Here is a 25,102-nt window from a genome sequence, read left to right as displayed (position 1 = left end):
CAACTCAGGGGATTTGCTTGACAAAGGAATGGCATTATTTCTGCCGGCTTCTATATTTTAGTATTGCCTCTCCTAAAATAAAATGCTCGATTGTCAAACCCAGTCATTTCCACTCTTGGGAGCGATAAATCTGGATTTTGCTTCGTTTTGCCCACTGAGGATAAATTGGTGGGAAAAAACACGAAATCCATCATCCACTCGGACAACGTTCACAAGCTTTCCTGGGAGAGGCACTGGCAGAAGGAAGCTAAGGTCGCGCGATCACTCGTGTCAGGCAGCAGCACAAACAGGTCAAAAGGCCAGGAGTTACAGGTAAGGGAGGGAAGTTGCAGGGACTGAGCGGAGTGGAGCAATAGATTGGAGCAGGAAAGATGAACTGAACTGCTGGAGAGGCCAGTGGATCTAGGAAGGTGGACGGGCAGCTGTCTTGGAAAAGAAAGGACTTCAATCATAGAATAGAATCATGGATTCCCTGCTGTGCAGAAGGAGACCAATTGGTCCATCAAGTCTGCACCGACTCTCCAACCATCTTACCCAACTATCCCAGTATTCGCCACACAGTTATCCAGCTAATCCCCCTAACCTACATATCTTTGGACACTAAGGGGCAATTTAGCATGGCCACTCCACCTCAACTGCATATCTCTGGACACTAAGGGCAGAATTTTACAGCCTCGCTCGTCTAAAAACCGTAAAATCCCGCCCGAGATCAACGGACCATCCTGTTGTCCGCCCTTCACCCGCTCCCATTCCCATGGTGGGCGGAGCGGTAAAATTCCATATTATTTATTATTGCCAATTCCAATTGGCAAGGCCAATTAACCTCATCTGCACATCTTTACACACTGAGGGGCAATTTAGCATGGCCAATCCACCTAACCTGCACATCTTTGGACTATGGGAGGAAACCAGAGCACCCGAAGGAAACACATGCAGGCACGGAGAGAATGTGCAAACTCTCAGTCACCCGAGGCTAGAATCGAACCGGGGTCTCTGGCGCCGAGAGGCAGCAGTGCTAACCACTGTGCCACCAAGCTTTTCACAGCCAATGCCATTGATCTGAAGCATAGTCACCGCTGGAGTGGTGAACACAGGCTTGAGTGATGGGGAGCAGAAGCAGGTCAGATTAACAGGCAGAGGGCGAACGAAAGGCAAGGGCGAGGTTGACGATATCTAACCGGAATGGCAGACAGGTCAGGAGACAGAGAGAGAGAAGCAGCGGAGATACTCTGGAACAATAGCTGGGCTCAAGATGGACTGGAGTGACTAAACAACCCTTGAAAGTAACCCTGATCAGTGGAGAGACACATAGTTTAATCGCCTGGTTCAATCCTGCTGCCTGTAAGCCGGTTTAACATCTCTGGTATGAAGCTGACGACACCCACATTTGCTCAGAACATTCACGGGAGCCTGGCGGAAAACTAAGATCTCCCATCATAGAATCACAAAAACGTCCCATCGTTGGAGTGGTAGAAATGTAACACTGAAGTCACTGTCTCAAAACCCCGTGGGAGCACATTTAATTTTCATTGAGTCTGGACACTGTGCAGTTTGTGAAGTCATTTTGGTCGAAACTTTAAACATACAGTTATTTCAAAAGGTCGCTGAAGAGGATTAAAACACAATGTTTTTGACTTTGCAACTCATCTGCATGAGCTGGATACAGACAGTAACGTGGGACTCAGTCAGCCTGTTCAATCTACACAAGATAAAGACGTCTATTGTTCCTATAGCTGACAGAAGACTGTTTCTGTGACCATTTAAAGTGATCAGGCATCCCACTTACATGAACCTGCGCTAGTTACAATACACCCACCCACTGCCTTCACTACCTGAACAAAATGGCACCCGTTGCAGCGCTGTGTCAGCAACGATCAATTTAAATTTATCAGCAGCGTGTTTGAACCGTTTTTGCATGTGTGAGCGAGAGAAAAATTCACCGGGGTCATTCCTCGGGCGCGTGGGCGTTTATTACCACCCAGCCACTTTTGTTCCTCGTCAAAGAATCTGTTTCTCTGCAAATTCAAATGCAATCAGGTTTAATGTCAGCGCAGACCTCACACAAAGAGCGAGTGTCTGGCTGTCGTTGCTTAATTGCAGCAGTGGGTTGGGATGGCACAATCTTAAAGAGGAAAAAAAAAGTGTTGACAAGGACAGGAGAGGCAGGCAAGCCGTCCAAAATGCTTTTAACCGAGAATGCCAGCGAGTCCTGTGCCCAGCATTTCAGCCTGGCTGAGCTAAAGGGTAGGAACTCGAGCACAAGGCACATCTGAATTCTAAGGTACTACTCTATAACCACACGGCAGGTCTGAACAGCCCTCTTCATCTCAGACCACTTTTCAATAGCATCCAACACTGAAGGGTAGTTCAGGAGAAGCTTTCCCAAACCAATGGCGAGGCAATTCTACAGTAAGAAGTCTCACGACACCAGGTTAAAGACCAACAGGTTTATTTGGAATCACGAGCTTTCGGAACGCTGCTCCTTCATCAGGGGAGTGACAGACCCACTCACCTAATGAAGGAGCAGTGCTTCCAAAGCTCGTGATGCCATATAAACTTGTTGGACTTTAACCAGATGTTGTGAGACTTCTTATTATGCCCACCCCAGTCCAACGCCGGCATCTCCACATCGAGGTAATTCTAGTCTAATCTTTAAATCACCCTGTGTGTAATTTATAGATGAGGGGCTGGTTAGATTTTCTCTTCCGACCAAGAATAAAATTCAAATCGTAGCATCTTTATTTCTCCATCACTGTGTAGAATGGAGAGAATATCACACGATAATGGGTGTATAGGGTACCCAGTGCAACTCCCACTGCATTTACAATCTGTGCTGTGTACAACAGCAATTCACAATGTCTCTGATGGCCACCCAGTCAAGGGATTATTAAAGCACAACACCATGTTTCGATCACTCTGACTGACTGGGGAGCTGACAGCTTCAAGAAAAATCTACAAACACACTTATTTACAAGCTGCAATGTGACGTGCTGTATTCAAAGGAGAAACCAATTTGCATATTGTACAGAAATAGAAGCAGTCAGGTTTCTTAAGAAAAAATGAGATCTAGCAGGATTCTGTATTCACGCCACCAGGGTTATCACCTTAGATCCCGTTAAGATAGAGTGCATCGCTATTTGTAACTCTGTTCTATAGAGCTAATACCAACACATTCATGTTTGCTTTATAGAGTTCTGAATAACTGTTACTTGAATCCATACATAACCTAGCAGTAAGAAATCAACAAACATTCGCAATATTCATGATGATTTTGGCTGTACCTAACTTATTAATTCATGCCTGAGACACAAGCAAAGCCCACTACGCTCCTTCCTTTCAATTGGCTGGGTTCGCTTTCTCCGAGTCAAGGTTTATTTGCAAAGAGGGCGACCCCAATAAGCACAAGAGTCGACTGCCAGGAACGATCTTAGCCAGTGACACGAAGCAAAAGCTTTGGCGGGCAATCTTTTGTTTGAATCCAACATTGTGAGTGAGGTATAATCGCAGGCAACAGCAATAAAGAGGAAACAAAGGCGTGGAATCATCTAAACAGACAGGTCGAGAATTACCGGTTGAATCTCGAAAATTTTGGGAGGGCCAATTTTTTTTAAAAAATGTGCGTTTAGGTAAGAGCGATGCCAATTAATGTAAAGTTGGCTTTAACAAAGGTTTGCGGCAACCACAGAATCTTAAAATATATATTTTTAAAATTTACAGTGACTGATTGTTAATCGGAATGGGTCTGCCTAAGCCGTTACTAGGCTAAGGAAAAGTTCACGTAAACTCCACTGCCCTCTCCCAAGGAGGGCTCATCATACGGGAGATACATTGTCCACTCCTCAAAGACAGGGACCTCAAGACCCTGTCCACTGTAGTTATCGCTAATCCAATTCACACCAGGTGATCTGGTTTGAGGAATGCAAATCATTCACTGAGTCTCCGAGAGATTCATTTCCACGAATTCAGAGAACGATTCACTGTGGGTCTGATCTTACTGCTCAGCACTGTGAGATGCATCATGAATTTAGTAGCTATTGTCAGAATATTTCATGTATTAGTTAGTGAGGAAACTGCAAGCTCCTCAAAAGATTTTTGAGAGCCCCCATTACTTTAACCCTCCTTTTCACTATTTACATATTAAACATGTACTGTCCTTTTTCAATAATCAAAGCAGGGGGGAGGAGGGGAGACATAGCGCACAAGCTTAATGAGTCTGCCAACATTCTAGTACGAGCCACTTTAAAAACAAAACAGGGGTTCTTCATTATAAACAAACTACTTTTTAAAAATTAAAGCAGGTACAAGACCATCAACATCTAGAATGGGTGCCTGGACATTTCAACTCTTGCTGACACTGCGACAGTTTGGAGAACCCTCTTCTGAGGGTCTTAAGCTCCTGTTTAGTCCTCAGAGCTCACCTTGCCCTTCTCAGGTACTCTCCTGGAACCTTCTTGTCCAAAAAACTTTCCCAGCTGGTCGAGTAGGCCCGAGTCTCTTTGCCGTGAGTGGGCTCCTCCAGCTTTAGCGTGGTCTGAGGTGCTTGCGGATGCCATTTGTTTTGCAACTTGTCCCTTCTTAGCTGATGATTGTGAGGATAGTTTCTGCACTTCCATCAAATCTGTGTCCGCCACAGGAACTGAGCTATCCTCTTGGATGGCCTGAAGGTCTTCTGATTCCGAGGGGCGGTCTTTGAAGGTGTTGTCTTCACGTCCTGGCGCGTCACGAGAAAAGAGGCGGACCAAGTGTGGGCGCACAGCTGGCTCAGCTGTGCTGGGCGACTTCCAGGCATTCTTTGGGTCCTCTAAGTTCTTGGAGCCTGTCGCTACCATCTTCTTTGGCTTTGAGGAGGATCCATTGTTCTGATTCACATCTGCCTCTGCTGCAAATAACAAGCACCAGCAATGAATACAAAACACATGCAAGAACAATGCCGCGTTTCACGGGGACAATTTTTAGTCATTCCACCATCATTTCAATCGCAGAGAAACAAGTCACATTTTACCGCAGTTATCTTCTTGTCAAGGAAAAGCTCGAATCTCTCTTAATCAGGCATTCCAAATTAAACCCAAGCAGAATATTCACCCAATTTTTTGATACCATTACCACATGCAAATGGAGAGAGCAGAACAGTGCATATACTATTCACAGCTCCAGCCTGTAACAAAACATCAAGGCATCAGCATACTAAATATGTTTTAACAGTTATTCTTTGTTTGACTGAATACGGTTATTGAGTAAGGAACAAAAGGGGGTTTTGGTGTCATGGCATGGTGAACGTTCGGTGTCAGCGGTCGAACAGAACTCCAGGGCACTTTGATTAAAAATAGTTGCTTAGCTTTTGCAACTTGACTGATGAATCTTTCACCGTGTAGACTGTCAATTTTTTTTATCTGCTTGCATTCACTTAGGAAGGTTCAAAATCAACCCAAATCTGACAGAAATATTTCAATCGTTGTAAATCCAACATAATGAAGGGTTCCATATCCACATTGGACCCTATTTTTTTTTAAACCAGTTCTTGGGGCTTGAACAGTTAATAAGGACTGCAGATTCAGTAAAGAAATAAGGCCCCTCTACCGTGGCTACGGTACAGTGGCAGCACAGTGGTTGGCACCGCTGCCTCACAGTGCCAGGGACCTGGGTTCTATTCTCAGCTTGTTATTTGTCTGTACATTCTCCCCGTGGGTTTCCTCCGGGTGCTCCGGTTTCCTCCCACACTCCATAGACTTGCAGGTTAGGTGCATTGGCAGTGCTAAATTCTCCCTCAGTGTACCCGAACAGGTGCCGGAGTGTGGCGACTAGGGGATTTTCACAGTAACTTCACTGCAGTGTTAATGTAAGCCTACTTGTGACACTAATAAATAAACTTTGCATTCGTGGTCGGTCCTGGAGAGGGAGTATACGGTGTCCACCATCACCGTCGAGGTCTTCCCTGCCCGATGGTCACCATGGGGCCTTACCGACCCCTTTCATCACCTTTTGGTTTAATGTTTTAAGTTTTGTGACTTGTTTTTTTTGCTTAAGGCAGTATCCCATTAATTTGCTCCTCAGTTTATTTCATTTAATTAGATGTTGGCTTTACTCAAAATAAGAGTCACGAAATAGGGAGCTAATCAGAACTCTGTGGAAAATAGTCAAACCAAAACTTTACAGGTTATGGAATTAAGATTTGCTGCTAAGTGCTGGATCTGTCCATCTGGACGATGAATGGGTGAATTTCAATTACCGAAAGCTATAGATTTTGTTTCATGGGATGTGGGGATCACTGATTGGACCAGCATTTGTTGCCCATCCCTAATTGCCCTTGAATGGAGCAGCTTCCTTGGCTAATTCAGATCAGTTAAGAATCAATCACATTGCTGAGGGTCTGGAGTCACATGTATGCCACACAGGGGAAGAAAGAGTGGCAGATTTCCTTCCCAGATGGGTTTTTGCACCAATCGATGGAAGTTTCAGGGTCACTGTTACGCAGGCTGGATTTGGGTTCCAGATTTCACATTCTACCAGTTGCTGCAGTGGGATTTGAACCCAAATTCCCAGAGCATTAGCCCATGCCTTTGGGTTGCTAATCCAGTGACATTACCACATGCCACTGCGCCATCCACCCCCAATTAATTCTTTAATTATAGACCCATATTCAGAAAAACTCTTCTCTACCTTCACGTGAGAAGGGAGATGGGAGATTGTCTCCTGGCATTTGCCAGTGGTTACTTCACCAGAAAACCCACACAGTACTGAGGGAGTACCGCACTGTCAGTGGTGGTGTTCTCAGACGTGGTATCAAATCAAGGCTCAGTCTGATCTCTCAGGTGTACAGATCCCACAGCATTTTCCGTAGGAAGAGGAGGAGTGTTTTCCCCAGTATCATGGCCAATATTTATCCCTCAACAACATTCTGACCTTGGGGGACTGTCTGTGTGGAATTTGCACATTTTCCCAGTGTCTGCCTGGGTTTCCTCCGGGTGCTCCGGTTTCCTCCCACAGTCCAAAGATGTGCGGGTTAGGTTGATTGGCCATGCTAAAATTGCCCCTTAGTGTCCGTAGGGTTAGAGGGATTAGCGGGTAAATGTGTGGGGATATGGGAGTAGGGCCTGGGTGGGATTGTGGTCGGTGCAGACTTGATGGACCAAATGGCCTGTTTCTGCACTGTAGGGTTTCTATGATTCTATGCTTGCAGGTTTCTCCATAGAAAAAAACCTGAAACTGCTGAAAGATTACAAGGTTATATGTGTGATTATAAATTTTTGAAAAGTGTGGAAGGAAGTTAGAGACATAAGAGAGAGAATATAAATCAGCAATAGATCAATGGGTGTTGCTTCCTGAGAGAGGGGTTTTATACCTTGATGGACTCTATTGTGGCTGACAGTGTAGAAGCCCATTTTACAAAACTCCTCACGTAATTCAGTACACTCTGATCACAGGTTGGGATTGGGATCCAAGACCATTGTTGGACAATGCAGCAGAGTTTTTGCTGAATGCTTAATTCATATTATCAAATCAAGGGGCCTTGATCATAATATCCCTACAGTGCAGAAGGAGGCCATTCGGCCCATCGAGTCTGCACCGACCACAATCCCACCCAGGCCCTATCCCCATAACCCTATGCATTTACGCTGACACTAAGGGGCAATTTAGCATAGCCAATCCACCTAACCTGCACATCTTTGGAGTGTGGGAGGAAACTGGAGCACCCGGAGGAAACCCACGCAGATACAGGGAGAATGTGCAGACTCCGCACAGACAGTGACCCAAGCCTGGAATCGAACCCGGGTCCCTGGCACTGTGAGGCAGCAGTGCTAATCACTGTGCCACCCCATGCTGACACATTGGGTACAAAACATTCAATAAAAGTTGTGTCAGTGTACATTGATGTCCTTTCCCCGTGCGTGTATAAAATTAGTCAACATTCAAAACAGAAACTGGGTAACTCCAAAGATTAGTTCTTTTTAGTTTAGTTTATTTACTAGTGTCACAAGTAGGCTTACATTAACACTGTAATGAAGTTACTGTGAAAATCTCCTAGTCGCCACACTGAGGGAGAATTTAACATGGCCAATGCATCTAACCAGCACGTCTTTCAGTCTGTGGGAGGTAACCGGAGCACCCGGAGGAAACCCATGCAGACACAGGGAGAACGTGCGGAGTCTGCACGGTCGTCCCAACTGGGAATCAAACCCGGGTCCCTGGCACTGTGAGGCAGCAGTGCTAATCACTGTGCCACTGTAACTTCAAAGATGTGCAGGTTAGATAGATTAGCCATGCTAAATTGCCCCTTAGTTTCAGAGGATTAGCAGGGTAAATATGTGGGGTTACAGAGATAAGGTCTGGGTGGGATTGTTGTCAGTGCCGACTGAATGGGCCAAATTACCTCCATCTGTGCTGTAGAGATTCTATGATAAAGTTATACTGTCTGTAAGTCCTACCCTCTCATTTTGATTTCGGAACCTCTTGTATCATATCTGAACCAATATAAAGCAAAGTTCACCAACCATTAGTGATTACACCACTGGGTTAAGAAGAAAAGGTTAAGCCTTCGGCAGAATAAGCCAAAAGGTCACAATATTAATTTTAACATTGATGTTATTCATAATCCCAAATACAATTCCTGATCTTTTAAAAATCTTTGAGACAAGTTATTGCATTTCTAAATTGATCTTGCTGTAATGAATCACAGCACAGAGGCCTCACGTAAGAGGACAGACATTGAGCAGTAATAGAAGTTAGTCCAACGATCGAACTTGAAGTGTCGAGGTGCCTGTTGAAGTTACAGAGAAAGACAGCTTGGGAAGGGAGCTTCAGTGAAGATTCAGTTCTGGGTCAAACCCAAATTGTGCTTTCTGCAGTTGAGTGGGAACATACAGCTGAGGGTGGAATGTCATACCTTTGGTAGGGATTAAGTAAGGTGTTTGCCAACACTGTTGTCCTGGCTCACCTGTGCTCTAATGGATAGACATTCTGACAGAATAGACATGACCATGAAGTTATGGCTGGTGTGGGAAGGGCAAGATTTTTCCTCATGGGGAAACCCCCAGATTGGGGCATCTCATTCCCCCGCCACCCACGCATTTTATCAAGTCATGTGATTCCTGGTGCCATGTAAAAGGAATAGGACCATTGGGGTACAGAGTTCTCCACTGTTTGAGAGTGAGAGGGACAACCACTCCCCCTTATCAATTATACCTTGTTAAAATATAGTCCAGGCAAAAACAAACCTTTGACCTCCTGTAAGGTAGGTTTGATTACTGTGTGCTATCCTTGTTGGAGGGTGGCATTGTGGAGATCACTTCCCTCACGCAACATTCCCAGCATTACGATATAATGCTGTCTCACAGCGCCAGGGTTCAATTCCGGCTGTCTGTGTGGAGTCTGCACGTTTGCCCCATGTCTGCATGGGTTTCTTCCAGGTGCTCCGGTTTTCTCCCACAGTCCAAAAGATGTGCGGGTTTGGTGGATTGGCCATGCTAAATTGCCCCCGAGTGTGAGGGGGATTAGCTAGGGTAAATCCATGAGGTTACAGGGATAGGGCCTGGGTGGGATTGTTGTCGGTGCAGGCTTGATGGGTCGAATGGCCTCCTTCTGCACTGTGGGGATCCTATGATTCAAACGGATTCCTTACGTGAAATGTGTGACACAGCAGCAAATTTCCTGAAAACAGAAACACTTACTTTGCAGAAAGAGCTCCCTTCATCGATTTATTTGATAAAACCTGGGTCTGAATTCCCTGGCCGTTCACGCCCCATCACCGCTACAAGCGAGGACGGAGAATTTGGCACTCAGCCAAATCTCAACTCACCTCAGTGGGACCAGACCCCAGTGAGGCGACACGGTGGCACAGTGGTTAGCACTGCTGCCTCACAGCGCCAGGGATCCAAGTTCGATTCCCAGCTTGGGTCACCGTCTATGTGGAGTTTGCACGTTCTCCCCGTGTCTGCGTGGGTTTTCTCCGGGTGCTCCGGTTTCCTCCCACATTCTGAAAGACGTGCTGGTTAGGGTGCATTGGCCATGCTAAATTCTCCCTCAGTGTACCTGAACAGGCGTCAGAGTGTGGTGACTAGGGGAACTTCACAGTAACTTCATTGCAGTGTTAATGTAAGCCTTACTTATGACTAATAAATAAACTTTAAACACTCCATCCAAGCCTCAGTGATATATTGCAGACTACTCAAAATGTACGAGACTGAAGATTGGACATGGATTTCTGAATGGACTCTTACATTCAGAGGCCTAGAATGAACACTTGCGCTCCCGAAAATCAAAATGGGATCAGTTGGATGATCAGCCATGATTATGAGTGACGGAGTAAAGATGTGCAGGTTAAGTGGATTGACCATGCTAAATTGTCATTGGTGTCCAAAGATGTGCAGGTTAGTGTGATTCATGGGGTAATGGTATTAGTGATGTGGAGATGCCGGCGTTGGACTGGGGTAAGCACAGTAAGAAGTCTCACAACACCAGGTTAAAGTCCAACAGGTTTATTTGGTAGCAAATAAGCTTATGGTATTTGCTACCAAATAAACCTGTTGGACTTTAACCTGGTGTTGTGAGACTTCTTACTGTAATGGTATTAGGGCAGGGATGGGCCTTGGTGGGATGCTTTGTTGGACAGTCAGTGCAGACTCGATGGCCGCCTTCTGCACAGTAAGGATTCTGTGATTTTATGATTCTAAGAGAATCTCTTATGATTCGAAGGGCTGAATGGCCTTCTTCAGCTCCTATTTTTAATGCCTTCTATGTTTCACCCTTCACATCCACTTTGTTACTTTGAGACATCATTCTTCACCACCAGCTCTTCACCATTGTCCACTGAGACTGCCTTTGGTTGGTTCCACTCTCACACCAAACAATGACAGCTGAGGCATCTCTAGAAATGGCTCCTTTGCAAGTCCACCTCTCAGATCCTGCCCTAGGAACCCATCCATCCATGGCCTCCTCCCCATTTGCATGCTGCACCTTGGGAACACTGGTTCACCTGTACACATATCCACTTCATACATATATGGAGCACACCTAGCTTTCAATCTCCACCTCCTTTCTCGTCCTCCCTGCTGCCCTGTGTTGTCAGCCGTTTTCAATGGCATCAAGCAGCACAGTGGTTAGCAGTGCTGCCTCACAGCACCAGGGACCTGGATTCGATTCCGGCCTCGGGTCACTGTCTGTGTGGAGTTTGCACATTCTCCCCGTGTCTGCGCGGGTTTCCTCCGGGTGCTCTGGTTTCCTCCCACACTCTAAAGATGTGCGGGTTAGGTTGATTGGCCATGTTAAATTGCCCCTTAGTGTCAGGGGGACTAGGAGGATAAATATGTGCAGTTATGGGGATAGGATAGGGTGGGATTGTTGTCAGTGCAGGCTCAATGGGTCAAATGGCCTCCTTCTGCACTGTAGATTCTATGAGCTATCTATGAGTGCCATGAAATGATGAGTAAGTGTGGGCTGTGAAAACCACAGGAAGTAAAACAGTGTGTATGACCTGGCAGGCAGTGTCCTGGCAATGCTAGCTGTCTTAATTCAGAAACTACAGACACTTTCTCGACCATTTGAGAAGGACATCTTCAGACGGCAGCTGGTGCTCAGCAGGTTGTCCAGTCTCTGCAACAGCAAATGTAATTCTTGAAGCAGGAAGGAGAAAACATTCAGAAATTAAATTCATTAAATCCCTTGCAGATCCGCAAATTGGATTGATTGGAGCAAATTAGCATTCAGATAACAGTCAAGGCTAGCTCTCGGAAGGGTAGAACAATAATGGCATTATGAAAAGGTTGTTAATAGTTTATCTGTAATGTGCAGCAGACTCTCATTGCCATAAGCTCAAGGCAATCGGCAATGTTCCTTCAAATCAGAGTTTCTCTCAGAATCATAAAATCACAGAATCCTTACTGTGCAGAAGGAGCCCATCGAGTCTGCACTGACTGTCCAACAAAGCATCCCAACAAGGCCCATCCCTGCCCTAACACCATTACCGCATTAATCACCCTAACCTGCACATCTTTGGACACCAATGGGCAATTTAGCATTGCCAATCCATCTAACCTGCACATCTTTGGGTGGCATGGTAGCACAGTGGTTAGCACTGCTGCTTCACAGCTCCAGGGATCTGGATTCGAATCCCGGCTCGGGTCACTGTCTGTGTGGAGTTTGCACATTCTCCCTGTGTCTGCGTGGGGTTCCTCTGGGTGCTCCGGTTTCCTCCCACAGTCCAAAGATGTGCAGGCTAGGTTGATTGGCCATTCTAACTTGCCCTTAGTTTCCCGGGATGCATAGGTTAGAGGGATTAGTGGGTAAATATGTAGGGATATGGGCATAGAGCCTGGGTGGGATTGTGGTTGGTGCAGACTTGATGGGCCGAATGGCCTCTTTCTGCACTGTAGGATTCTATGATTTCTATGACTAAGGGGCAATTTAGCATGGCCAATCCATCTAACCTGCACATCTTTGGACACTAAGGGGCAAGTTAGTATGGCCAATGCAGCTAACCTACCCATCTTCGAACTGTGGGAGGAAACTGGAGCACCCGGAGGAAACCCATGCAGACAGAGGGAGAACTCCACACAGACAGACAGTGACCCAAGGTGGGAATTGAACCCAGGTCCCTGGCGCTGAAAGGCAGCAGTGCTAACCACAGTGCCACCATTGGGTTCTATGCTGATGACAACTGGGCTGGCTTAAAATAAATTACAACAAGATATTTTTGATAGTGTGCAATGCAGAATTATCATACATTTATTAAATCATGGATGCTGAAGTCCGAGGATCACGCAGCACAGGAGGCCACTACTTGATCCATCCCAACAGGAGACAGTCGTAATGTCACTGGACCAGTAACCCAGAAACCCAATGTAATTTTCTGGGGGACACGGGTTCAAATCCCACCATGGCAGCTGGTGGAAGTTAAATTCAATTAAAATATCAGCTTGTCTCAGTAATTTTGACCATGAAGTGATCATTGATCGCCATAAATACCCACCTGCATCACTGAATATCCCTCTGGGGAAGGAAATCTGCCATCCTTACCTGGTCTGGTCTACATGTGACTAGTAAGAAATCTCACAACACCAGGACTTTAACCTGGTGTTGTGAGACTTCTTACTGTGTTTACCCCAGTCCAACGCCGGCATCTCCACATCATGGCTACATGTGACTCCCAGACCCACTGCAGTGCGGTTAATTCTTCTGCTCTCAAGGGAAATTAGGGATATCTTTCAATACAAGGGAAATTAGGGATGGACTACAAACGTTGGCCTTGCCGGTGATGTCCACACCCCAAGAACAAATAATAAAAAGAGTTCCCCTCTTTGAAAGAACTAAATACTGTCATATCACGTGTCAAAAATGCAAGCTGTTACAACACTGAGTTAACTAAGTTGCGTATGAGCCACCGTAACACTGAGTATATTAACATGGACCAGTCAATTCCAAACACTAATCCATGCTAATCACATGACACCCCACAGACAAATCACTTTGCTGTATTCTCATAAGTGTATTAAAATTCCATTATATTTGCTGTGTCTTTTTGATTTATTCATTGGCTTGACTTGGCAGGCCATTTCAGAGGGCATTTAAGATTTAACCACTTTGCTGTGGCTCTGGAGTCACATGTAGGCCAGACCAGGTAAGGACAGCAGATTTCCTTCCCTAAAGGGCATGAGTGAACCAAATGGATTCTAATTCCAGACTTCTATTGAATTCAAATTTCACCATCTGCCTGTGTGGGATTTGAACCCGGGTCCCCAGAACATTACCCCAGGTCTCTGGAATATTAGTGCAGCGATGATACCACTGCACCATCGCCACGACCCTTCTCTCTATATATAGACTTCTTTATTCAAGTCACCTGAAGCTTGTTGCACATGGAATGTGATTTACAATCACGTCCAAGCAACCAGAAGCAAAATTAGAACCTGAAATGCTGGGCTCGAGTCCAAACAGGAAATATTAAGCATGTGCGCCATTCTTGAACTGAAGACTGACGGGACAGAACGGTGAAGATTGTACATTCAGGACTTGAGGTCGGGGATTATGTTTGCTGGGAAGGATCACAATCTCATTACAGCAGCATTGGCCCAAACAGTAACAACAATAACAACATAGAAACTTGGACCAAAAGAGAAAATACTGGAAAATCTCAGCAGGTCTGGCAGCATCTGTAAGGAGAGAAAAGAGCTGACGTTTCGAGCCCAGATGACCCTTTGTCAAAGCATCCGTAGTAATTTGCTTTTATAGAAACTAGGAACAGGATTAGGCCATTTGGCCCTTCAAGGCTGCTCCGCCATTCAATATGACCATGGCTGATTCTTGATCCCCATGCCAAACTCCCGCTTTCTCCCCATGTCTCTTGATTTGATTTATTACTGTCACATGTATTAACACAGTGAAAAGTACTGTTTCTTGCGCGCTATACAGCCAAAGCATACCATTCATAGAGAAGGAAACGGGAGAGTGCAGAATGTAGTGATACAGTCATAGCTAGGGCGTAGAGAAACATCAACTTAATGCAAGGTAAGTCCATTCAAAAGACTGACCGCAGCAGGGAAGAAGCTGTTCTTGAGTCGGTTGGTACGTGACCTCAGACTTTTGTATCTTTTTCCCGACGGAAGAAGGTGGAAGAGAGAACGTCCGGGGTGCGTAGGTCCTTAATTATACTGGCTGCTTTGCCGAGGCAGCGGGAAGTGTAGACAGAGTCAATGGATGGGAGGCTGGTTTGCGTGATGGATTGGGCTACATTCACAACCTTTTGTAGTTCCTTGCAGTCTTGGGCAGAGCAAGAGCCATACCAAGCTGTGATACAACCAAAAAGAATACTTTCTAAGGTGCATCTGTAAAATTTGGTGAGAGTTGTAGCTGACATGCCAAATTTCCTTCATCTTCTGAGAAAGTAGATGCGTTGGTGGGCTTTCTTAACTATAGTGTCGGCATGGGGGGGACCAGGACAGGTTGTTGGTGACCTGGACACCTAAAAACTTGAAGCTTTCGACCATTTCTACTTCGTCCCCGTTGATGTAGACAGGGACTACATTAAAACTGTAGATAGGGACCACATACACTGCCATTAATATCTAATAAAAAATCCTCTCTCTTTCTTGAATACATTCAAGGTGGGCAGCACAGTGGCTAGCACTGCTGCCTCACAGTGCCAGGGACCCGAATTCGATTCCTGGCTTGGGTCACTCTCTGTGTGGAGTTTGCACGTTCTCCCCGTGTCTGCGTGAGTTTCCTCCCACATTCCGAAAGACGTCCTGGTTAGGGTGCATTGGCCATGCTAAATTCTCCCTCAGTGTACCCAAACAGGCGCTGGAGTGTGGTGACAAGGGGATTTTCACAGTAACCGCATTGCAGTGTTAATGTAAGCCTACTTGCGACTAATAAATAAACTTTAAACTGCAGTGACTTGGCCTCCACAGCTTCTGCGGCAGAGAATTCCATAGGTTCACCACTCTCAGTGAAGAATTCTTTCCTCGTCTCAATAGTAAACAGTCTACCCTGTATTCGGAGACTGTGAATCCTGGTTCTAGATTCTCCAACCAGAGAAAACATCCTCCCAGCATCTAGTCAGGAGGCAACAAGATAAAACTCATTGAATTATACAGCGTAGAAGGAGGCCATTCGGCCCATTGCCCCGTGTCAGTTCTTTGAATGAGCTATCTAATTATTCCCTTCTCTGCCCTTGCTCCACAGCCATCCCCTTTTTAACTGTTTGTCCAAAAAGGGGTTATCCTCTAACTTGCTCCTGGTGCCGTCTGGATCAGAGCAACTCGCTGCGTAAAAAACTGCTTATCGCCGCATCTGCGGTTCCTTTTTACCAATTAGCTGAAATATTAATGAACATGTTATGATTTTCAGAAGGGAAAAGAGAATACAGAATTTTGAGAAAGGTGGGTTGATAAAATCTGCCTCATTTGTACTTTGAATCAGTCTCATTCTGACTTGCACTGAGAGTGAGTGGCATCGCTTGGTGGAAGCTTTCTAATTACTTGATGCATTTAAAAAGCTATTTTCAGGATGAAATAAATGTAACACAATAGGGTAAGGATGGCAGAATCTACATTCATCTAATACACACGTACACACTCCCCGCACACTCGTGCACACACTCCGGACACACTCGTGCACACACTCCCCGCACACTCGTGCACACACTCCCCGCACACTCGTGCACACACTCCCCGCACACTCGTGCACACACTCCCCGCACACTCGTGCACACACTCCCCGCACACTCGTGCACACACTCCCCGCACACTCGTGCACACACTCCCCGCACACTCGTGCACACACTAATGTCCACACCTCTATACGTACGCTAACTATCGTAAATCAGCCCACTGCTGTTTGTGACCATGATCAATGACTACAAGTTGTTGAAAACCACACACTCATTTGACAACAACCTGCACCTTCCAAACCGGTCCTGATGAGTCATTCTGACAAACCACTCCAGGGACTCGGGGTGAAAGGGCCCTGAGATTTGACAGATTCTGGCCGTTACAAGGGGCTGCCGAGGTACTAAAGAGCTCAAAGGCACGGCCATTAGCTCCACAAGTTTCAAAATACAGAGGCACTCAAATCAAACCCAAGAGGATAATAATGCTATTGTTCCTGTTAACCATTTCTGCGTTGAGGGCATGACAAAGCCTTATGCTTTCTGGAAACACTCTCCATTGGACCATAAAGCTGGATAAACAAGTGACCTGTCTCAATATAATAAAACACACCAATATTATAAATCACGTCAATGAGATAAACAAAAATTAATTCTGGTCATTGTGTGGCAACTTCTAAAAGTGGAGATGCCGGCGTTGGACTGGGGTAAACACAGTACGAAGTTTAACAACACCATGTTAAAGTCCAACAGGTTTATTTGGTAGCAAAAGCCACACAAGCTTTCGGAGCTCTAAGCCCCTTCTTCAGGTGAGTGGGAATTCTGTTCACAAACAGAGCATATAAAGACACAGACTCAATTTACATGAATAATGGTTGGAATGCGAATACTTACAACTAATCAAGTCTTTAAGAAACAAAACAATGTGACTGGAGAGAGCATCAAGACAGGCTAAAAAGATGTGTATTGTCTCCAGACAAGACAGCCAGTGAAACTCTGCAGGTCTAGGCAACTGTGGGGGTTACAAATAGTGTGACATGAACCCAATATCCCAGTTGAGGCCGTCCTCGTGTGTGCGGAACTTGGCTATCAGTTTCTGCTCAGCGACTCTGCGCTGTCGTGTGTCGCGAAGGCCGCCTTGGAGAACGCTTACCCGAATATCAGAGGCCGAATGCCCGTGACCGGCTGACCGTGACTGGCTGTCTTGTCTGGAGACAATACACATCTTTTTAGCCTGTCTTGATGCTCTCTCCAGTCACATTGTTTTGTTTCTTAAAGACTTGATTAGTTGTAAGTATTCGCATTCCAACCATTATTCATGTAAATTGAGTCTGTGTCTTTATATGCTCTGTTTGTGAACAGAATTCCCACTCACCTGAAGAAGGGGCTTAGAGCTCCGAAAGCTTGTGTGGCTTTTGCTACCAAATAAACCTGTTGGACTTTAACCTGGTGTTGTTAAACGTCTTACTGAACTTCTAAAAGGCCATGCTATTTATATTTTTAGACAGTGTCACTGAACACAACCAAACGAGTGCGCTTCTTCTCTGAAGAGTGCCAGCCTTGACTCAGGTAACATCCCTGCCTCCAAGGTTCTGCGTGCACTCCCACTCAAGGCTGATAATCCACTGCAGTACCGAGGGAGTGCTGCACTGCCAGCGCTGCCGCCTTTGGATGAAATGCTAAACCAAGATCCCTTCTGCCGCTCGGGTGGATGTAAAAGATCCCACGGTATCGCACAGTGACATAGTGGTTAGCACTGCTGCCTCACCGTGCCAGGGACTTGGGTTCGATTCCTGGCTTGGGTGACTACATGCGTTGAGTTTGCACATGTCTGCGTGGGTTCCCTCTGTGTGCTCCAGTTTCCTCCCACAGTCCAAAGATGTGCAGGTTAGGTGGATTGGCCATGCTAAATTGCCCCTTGGCATCCCAAGATGTGTAGGTTAGGGGAGTAATGGGGTAAATACAGGAATTACAGGAATAGGGTTGTGGATAGGATGCTCTGTCAGAGGGTCGGCACAGACGCGATGGGCCAAATGGCCTCCTTCTGCACTTGGCCATGCTAAATTCTCCCTCAGTGTACTCGAACAGGAGTGTGGCAACCAGGGGATTTTCACAGCAACTTCACTGCAGTGTTAACGTAAGCTCACTTGTGACACTAATAAATAAACTCTACACTTAATGAAAGCAGCGGAATGTGCAGAGTGGACATAACTGGCACGCAAACCCACCAAACACACCCCCCACTCCGTTTCTCAAATACTCTTGGGCATTCAAACTGTTGGCTGAAGGTTAAAGAGGGAGCCATGCAACAAACAAAAAGCTCATGGTTGTAAATGGTGGGACCAGCTATGGGAGAAATTCTTCAAACTCGTTAGGAATGTGGCTGATGTCCAGAAACCCTCCAGAGACCCAGTCCGATGGATGGGGCGCTCTCAATGCAATCACCCACCAGATCAGGGAAACAAGCTTCCTTTGTAACCGCAGAATGTACACATATTTGTTTATCACGGACATTCTGCGCAGTTTGCAATTTGCTTTTTCTTTAAAAAGTTGATTTTCCACACAAAATGCAGATTCATCTTTCTTCCCTGATTAAAATTAAACAGTTGGAGTACTTCCTTTGGGGCCTGGTCTCTATCAGCCATCAAAGCATACAAAATGTTGCATTTAATAATTTATCGCTTTTTGCCGTTTTATTGCAGTGTTAACAAGCTGTGAACTTCATGTCCAATTTTTACCCCATTTAGATTGTATTCAATTGCTCCATGGGGTGTAATATTTAAACAGACTCCACACACCAGGTCCTACTCAGTTCCCACTGCCAAGGGAACAGATGGAAAGAGTAAATCTCTTAACTTGGCTCTCTATCAGTGGACTGACCCAGTACCTTACCAGCCAAAGGCAAACTGCACTTTTGTACAGGAGTGTTCCCTATATAGAATCATAGAAATCCCTACAAGGAGGCGGCCATTCGGCCCATTGAGCCCTATCTCGGTCACCCCATGTATTTACCCTGTTAATCCCCCTGACACTAAGGGGCAATTTTGCATGGCCAATCCACCTAACCTGCACGTGGAGGCTTTAGAGAGAGTGCAGAGAAGGTTTACCAGGATGTTGCCTGGTATGGAGGGTCTTAGCTATGAGGAGAGATTGGGTAAACTGGGCTTGTTCTCCCTGGAAAGACGGAGAATGAGAGGAGACCTAATAGAGGTGTACAAAATTATGAAGGGTATAGATAGGGTGAACAGTGGGAAGCTTTTTCCCAGGTCGGAGGTGACGATCACGAGGGGCCACGGGCTCAAGGTGAGAGGGGCGAGGTATAACTGAGATATCAGAGGGACGTTTTTTTTTTTTTACACAGAGTGGTGGGGGCCTGGAATGCGCTGCCAAGTAGGGTGGTGGAGGCAGACACGCTGGCATCGTTTAAGACTTACCTGGATAGTCACATGAGCAGTCTGGGAATGGAGGGATACAAATGAATGGTCTAGTTGCACCAATGAGCGGCACAGGCTTGGAGGGCCGAAGGGCCTGTTTCCTGTGCTGTACTGTTCTTTGTTCTTGTTCGAATTGTGGGAGGAAACCCACGCAGACACAGGGAGAATGTGAAAAATCCACACAGTCACCCGAGGCAGGAATTCAACCCAGGTTCTTGGCGCTGTGAAGCAGCAGTGCTAACCACTGTGCCACCCCCTTCCCTGTCAAAGTATTTCATGATGCGGTCGCCAATCTCAGACCCGTATACCACAGGAGGTCACCGTTTGGCCCGTCATGTGTGTGTCAGCACTCACTTCCTTGTGCTTGCCCTATGACCCTGCAAAACTCCCCATCCCTCTCCCCTTCAAGTATTCCATAAGCGAAATAACTCCTCAGAAACTGTTGCCCCTTCACCAGATTCCCTTTATTTACAAGCTTATCTCCACTCCTTTGAGAGCTCCAGGTACAAAGTCAGAATCTGGAGTGTCCGTAACCCTGACACTCCTTGATATATATGCACAGGTGAGGCTCCCTGATTGGACAGGCAATCATTACCTCAAATCAGGGAGCTCGTACTCCATGAGGCCCACTTCATGGGCCTCACTGAGGTCATTACAATAAGGAAATTCGACGAACTTACGACAGAATCTGTTTTCACTATCCTTTCAAGCTATGCATTCCAGATCATAAAAACCCACCCACTGTGTAAAAAGAAATTCTCATCTCCCACCCGCCCTCACCTTTAGCTAATTGCCCTAAATATGTGCCTGCTGTTTATCTCCCAACCCCCCAGCCAGTGGGAACAAACTTTCCTTATTTAATTCACCAAAATCTTACATGATCCCGAAGACCTCTATTAAACCTTCCCTTATTCTTTACCACTCAAGTCCCTTAACCCACAGTCTTGAAAGCGGGCTATTGTCTACGTCACTCCTACTTTCAAAATACAATAAAGGAAAACAGATTTTGGTTTGCTTGGAGAGGCATGTGTGGAGATTTCAGGCAGTTGAGGCCTTTAAAACATATTACACAAAGTACCCAGGGGACACCTGTCTCGTAACCAGCAGGTGTGTCCAGACAAGCATTACATAATTGGGTATAACATCTGTGTATCTCGTGAAGATTTATTTTGAATGGGGATCACTAACCATCACGTAAACCAGCCTCCCATTTATTAACTTGGCCCACTGTTAGTGGATGGATCCAGTATCTTACCAGCCAGAGGCAAACTGCACTTATGTAGAGGACAGTGTTCCCTATATAGAATCATAGAATCCCTCAAAGAGGAGGCCATTCGGCCCATCGAGCCTGCACTGACAACAATCCATCCATTGATTTTCTATGCCCTTTAGCTTTGACAGAGGGTCATCTGAACTCGAATCGTCAACTCTTTTCTCTCCTTACAGATGCTGCCAGACCTGCTGAGATTTTCCAGCGTTTTCTCTTTTGGTCCCATCCATTAACTCCTCCTACACATCCCGATGTGTCGGGAAAGGAGCCAGCATAATCTTGGGCTACTCCGCAGGAACAAATAACATTGGACACCGAGCCACATAAGAAGATATTAGGACAAGTGACTGAAATCTGGCCAGAGGTAGGCTTTTCATAACATCTTAAAGGTCGGACCTTTTTCTCGTATCTAATTCCTTCATCATTTTGAAAACCTTTAAGAATCTCAATTCTAATGAAAAGTCTCATGTTCTCTCATCTTTGTGGCACGGTAGCACAGTAGTTAGCGCTGCTGCCTCACAGCGTCAGGGACCCGGGTTCAATTTCAGCTTCAGGTCACTGTCTGTGTGGAGTTGGCACATTCTCCCCGTGTCTGCATGGGTTTCCTCTGGGTGCTCCGGTTTCCTCCCACAGTCCAATGATGTGCAGGTTCGGTGGATTGGCCATGTTAAATTGCCCCTTAGTATCAGGGGGGTTAGCAGGGTAAATATGCGGAGTTACGGGGATAGGGCCTGGGTGAGATTGTTGTCAGTGCAGGGTCGATGGGCCAAGTGGCCTTCTTCTGCGCTGTAGGGACTCTATGATTCTTTGATAACACGCTGGTGATTTTGTGTCCTGTGTCAGTTAATCTCTTGCAGGTAACCAACCAAATCTTGATGCACACTAATCTGACAAAGAGTTCTCTCTCTCACCTCATATCTTCCTAAACCATAATCAAATCACTCCGATGCTTCTCTCGAACAGGAAGTGAGACTAAAATGGAAGATTGATGGAAAGTTTCCAATTAATCCTGGAATTTCCCTGGTCTGCTATTAGTCTTGGCAAATAAAGTGATCTACACAAGGGTGCTGGCTATGAACAACATTTCGGAACACAGCATGCGAGTAATTTGAGACGTGACATGCGTGGGGAGTGGAATGTGGCTTGGGAAAAACAGGTGAATTTGGTTGCATGGTTCTTCAAACCTCTGTACTGCTAGGGGTTTTCCTCAGACCATGCCTGGGTCTGGCCTCATTAATCAGAGGTTCATCATCATGATGAGGCAACAACTCCTTATCACCATAGTATGTGACTAGGATTGCAGAAGGTGAACAACAGAGATGGTGTAGCGGTAATATCACTGGACTAGTAATCCAGAGATCATGGGCTCAAATCCCACCACAGCAGTTGGCCAAATTTAACTTCATTTATTAAAAACTGGTCTAAGTAATGGTTGATTGTTGTAAAAATGTTTAAAGTTTATTTATTAGTGCCACAAGTAGGCTTACATTAACACTGCAATGAAGTTACTGTGAAAATCCTCTAGTCGCCACACTCCGGCGCCTGCTCGGGTACACTGAGGGAGAATTTAGCATGGCCAATCCACCTAACCAGCACGTCTTTCGGACTGTGGGAGGAAACCAGAGCACCCGGAGGAAACCCACACAGACATGGGGAGAACGTGCAGACTCCGCACAGACAGCGAACCAAGCCGGGAATCGAACCTGGGCCCCTGGCGCTGTGGGGCAGCAGTGCTAACCACTTCACTAATGCGGGAGCTTGCTATGTACTAACTGGCAGCCACCATTCCCACGTTACAACAACAGCTACATTTCTGAAAGTACCTCAGTGGCTCTGGGATGGCACAAAGGCAGTGTATCGCTCGGCACACCTCCGCCTAACGGAGCAACCCCCACGCGGTTTGCAGCTGAATCTGAGAAAACTGCAGCCTTTGGAATACATTTTAGGCAGTTCAGGGCCGTGATCATCTGGCAAGATCCTTCTTTCCAATCAGGTGATGGTGGGTTGGGTTTCAAAGGGGACAAGGAGACAGAGGGCGAGTTTGACCTTTACATCACCTTTCAGAATCACAGAATCCTACAGTGCCGAAGGAAGTCATTTGGCCCAATGAACCTGCACCGACCACAATCCCACCCAGGCCTTATCCTTGTATTTACTCTGCTAAACCCCTGATACTAAGGGGCAATTTAGCACGGTCAATCCACATAATCTGCACATCTTTGGACTGTGGGAGGAAACCGAAGCACCCGGAGGAAACCCACGCAGACACGGGGAGAACGTGCAGACTCCACACATACAGTCACCCAAGGTCAGAACAGAACCCGGTTCTCTGGCACTGTGAGGCAGCAGTGCGAACCACTGTGTCAAGGCACCTACCAGAATATATAGCAATCTCCTAATTGTCCAAGGGCAAAAAAAATGGAAGAAATAAAAAGAAAGCCCAAAGAAATCCTAATGGATCACAGGACATTGCGGAACACAAAGATCAAAGTAATTTTAACGTGGCAACATTAAAGATACAGAGCTTGTGGAGGATAGGAAATGCACAATAGTTTAAACAGTTACGGAGTGGCTATAAACACAGGAACATTCGTGACCAGGAAAATTCCATCCAGTCTTTACCAGCTTTGGCATTGTCAAAAAGCATAATGGAAGTTGCAGAGACTTGTGAGAGCGATTGCAGGATTGATGAATCTTTGGCAGCAATACAGGGAACAAAATGTCCCAAGGATAAGCACACCAAGGTCTAAGGAGCAGTCTGGATGATGTTATGAGAGCCAGGGGACACAGTGTCAGAATAAGGGGCAGGTTATTGAGGACTGAGATGAGGAGGAATTTCTTCACTCAGAGGTTGGTGACAAATCTTTGCAACTCTCTCCCCTAAGGCAGTGGAAACTCAATCACTGAGCATGTTCAAGACAGGGATCGATAGGCTTCATAGAATCCCTACAGTGCACAAGGAGGCCATTCGACCCATCGAGTCTACACCAACCACAATCCCACCCAGGCTCTATCCCCATACCCCCACATATTTACCCCACTAATCCCCCTGACACTAAGGGGCAATTTTGCATGGCCAATCAACCTAACCCGCACATCTTTGGACTGTGGGAGGAAACCGGAGCACCCGTAAGAAACCCACGCAGACACGGGGAGAATGTGCGGAGTTTGCACAGTCAGTCACCCGAGGCTGGAATTGAACCCAGGTCCTTGGCGGTGTGAGGTAACAGTGCTGACCACTGTGCCACCATTCTGGATACTGATCACATCAAGAGATACAGAGAAAAAAATGGCACAGAGGCAGATGGTCATGATCTGTTTGAATGGCAAAGCAGGCTCGATGGGCCAAATGGCCTCCTCCTGTTCCTATGTTATCATTTGAATTTGGGACATCTGCAGCCTTGAATCCATTCCGAGCACATCTCCGCACACTAACTATCTGGGCCACTGTACCAAAATATGGAGCAGCACTGTCGAGGTATACCATTCATGGGGCACTAACTAAAATTAAAAACCTTTTATCTGAAAACAAAGTTTAAAGTTCTTTTAAAGTTTATTTATTAGTGTCACAAGTAGGCTTACATTGCAATGAAGTTACTGTGAAAATCCCCTAGTCGCTGAGGGGTGAATATTGGCCGGGGCACTTGCACTGCTCGTTCTCAATACAGTGCTGTAGGATTTTGTTTTTGATTGAGTTTATTTATTAGTGTCACCAGTAGGCTTACGTTAACACAGCAATGAAGTTACTGTGAAAATCCCCTAGTCGCCACACTCCGGCGCCTGTTCGGGTACACTGAGGGAGAATTTAGCATGGCCAATGATTTAACTTCTCACCCAAAAGATGCTCCATCAAATGTCACTCTTGTTTGGCTGACAGTGATGTCCATGTTGATCGCACACACTGCCCTTAACCCTTTCAGCCACCAATTCCGGCCACGCAGCTGCTCTGCGAGTTCTGAGTCACTGGCTTTCTGGTTGGGTTGAAGTGATCGCTCAATGCCATCTTTGTCTGTTTAATGCCGGACAATTGGCTTTTTGTTTCCCCTGAAAAATTCTGATGCAATTCATTGAGAAAATATCGCACAATTCTCTAACTTAAAGGCAAAAATGGTGAGTGCGGAGATTTGAAGGGTGGCACGGTAGTTAGCACTGCTGCCTCACAGCGCCATGGACCCCGTTCGATTCCCGGCTTGGGTCACTGTTTGTGTGGAGTTTGCACGTTCTGCCCATGTCTGCGTGGGTTTCCTCTGGTTTCCTCCCACAGTCCAAAGATGTGCAGGTTAGGTGGATTGGCCATGCTAA

At 46.1% G+C, this 25,102-nt stretch overlaps 1 protein-coding gene across 3 annotated transcripts in view; it reads right to left on the bottom strand.

Annotated features, from left to right (window-relative positions):
* The window catches only part of LOC144495960 (myelin basic protein-like), a 186,975-nt gene that overhangs the window by 43,007 nt on the left and 118,866 nt on the right, over positions 1 to 25,102 (bottom strand). For all 3 annotated transcript variants that reach the window (XM_078216859.1, XM_078216861.1, XM_078216860.1), the window contains one exon: positions 4,419 to 4,879. In XM_078216859.1, coding sequence (XP_078072985.1) covers positions 4,419 to 4,879 — 461 coding nt within the window. The remainder of the gene's footprint in view (positions 1 to 4,418; positions 4,880 to 25,102) is intronic.

This window comes from Mustelus asterias, chromosome 7 (assembly GCF_964213995.1).
Source record: "Mustelus asterias chromosome 7, sMusAst1.hap1.1, whole genome shotgun sequence".
Lineage (NCBI taxonomy): Eukaryota > Metazoa > Chordata > Chondrichthyes > Carcharhiniformes > Triakidae > Mustelus > Mustelus asterias.
Note: the sequence above shows the minus strand (reverse complement) of the source record. Positions and strands in the feature narration are given on the sequence as shown.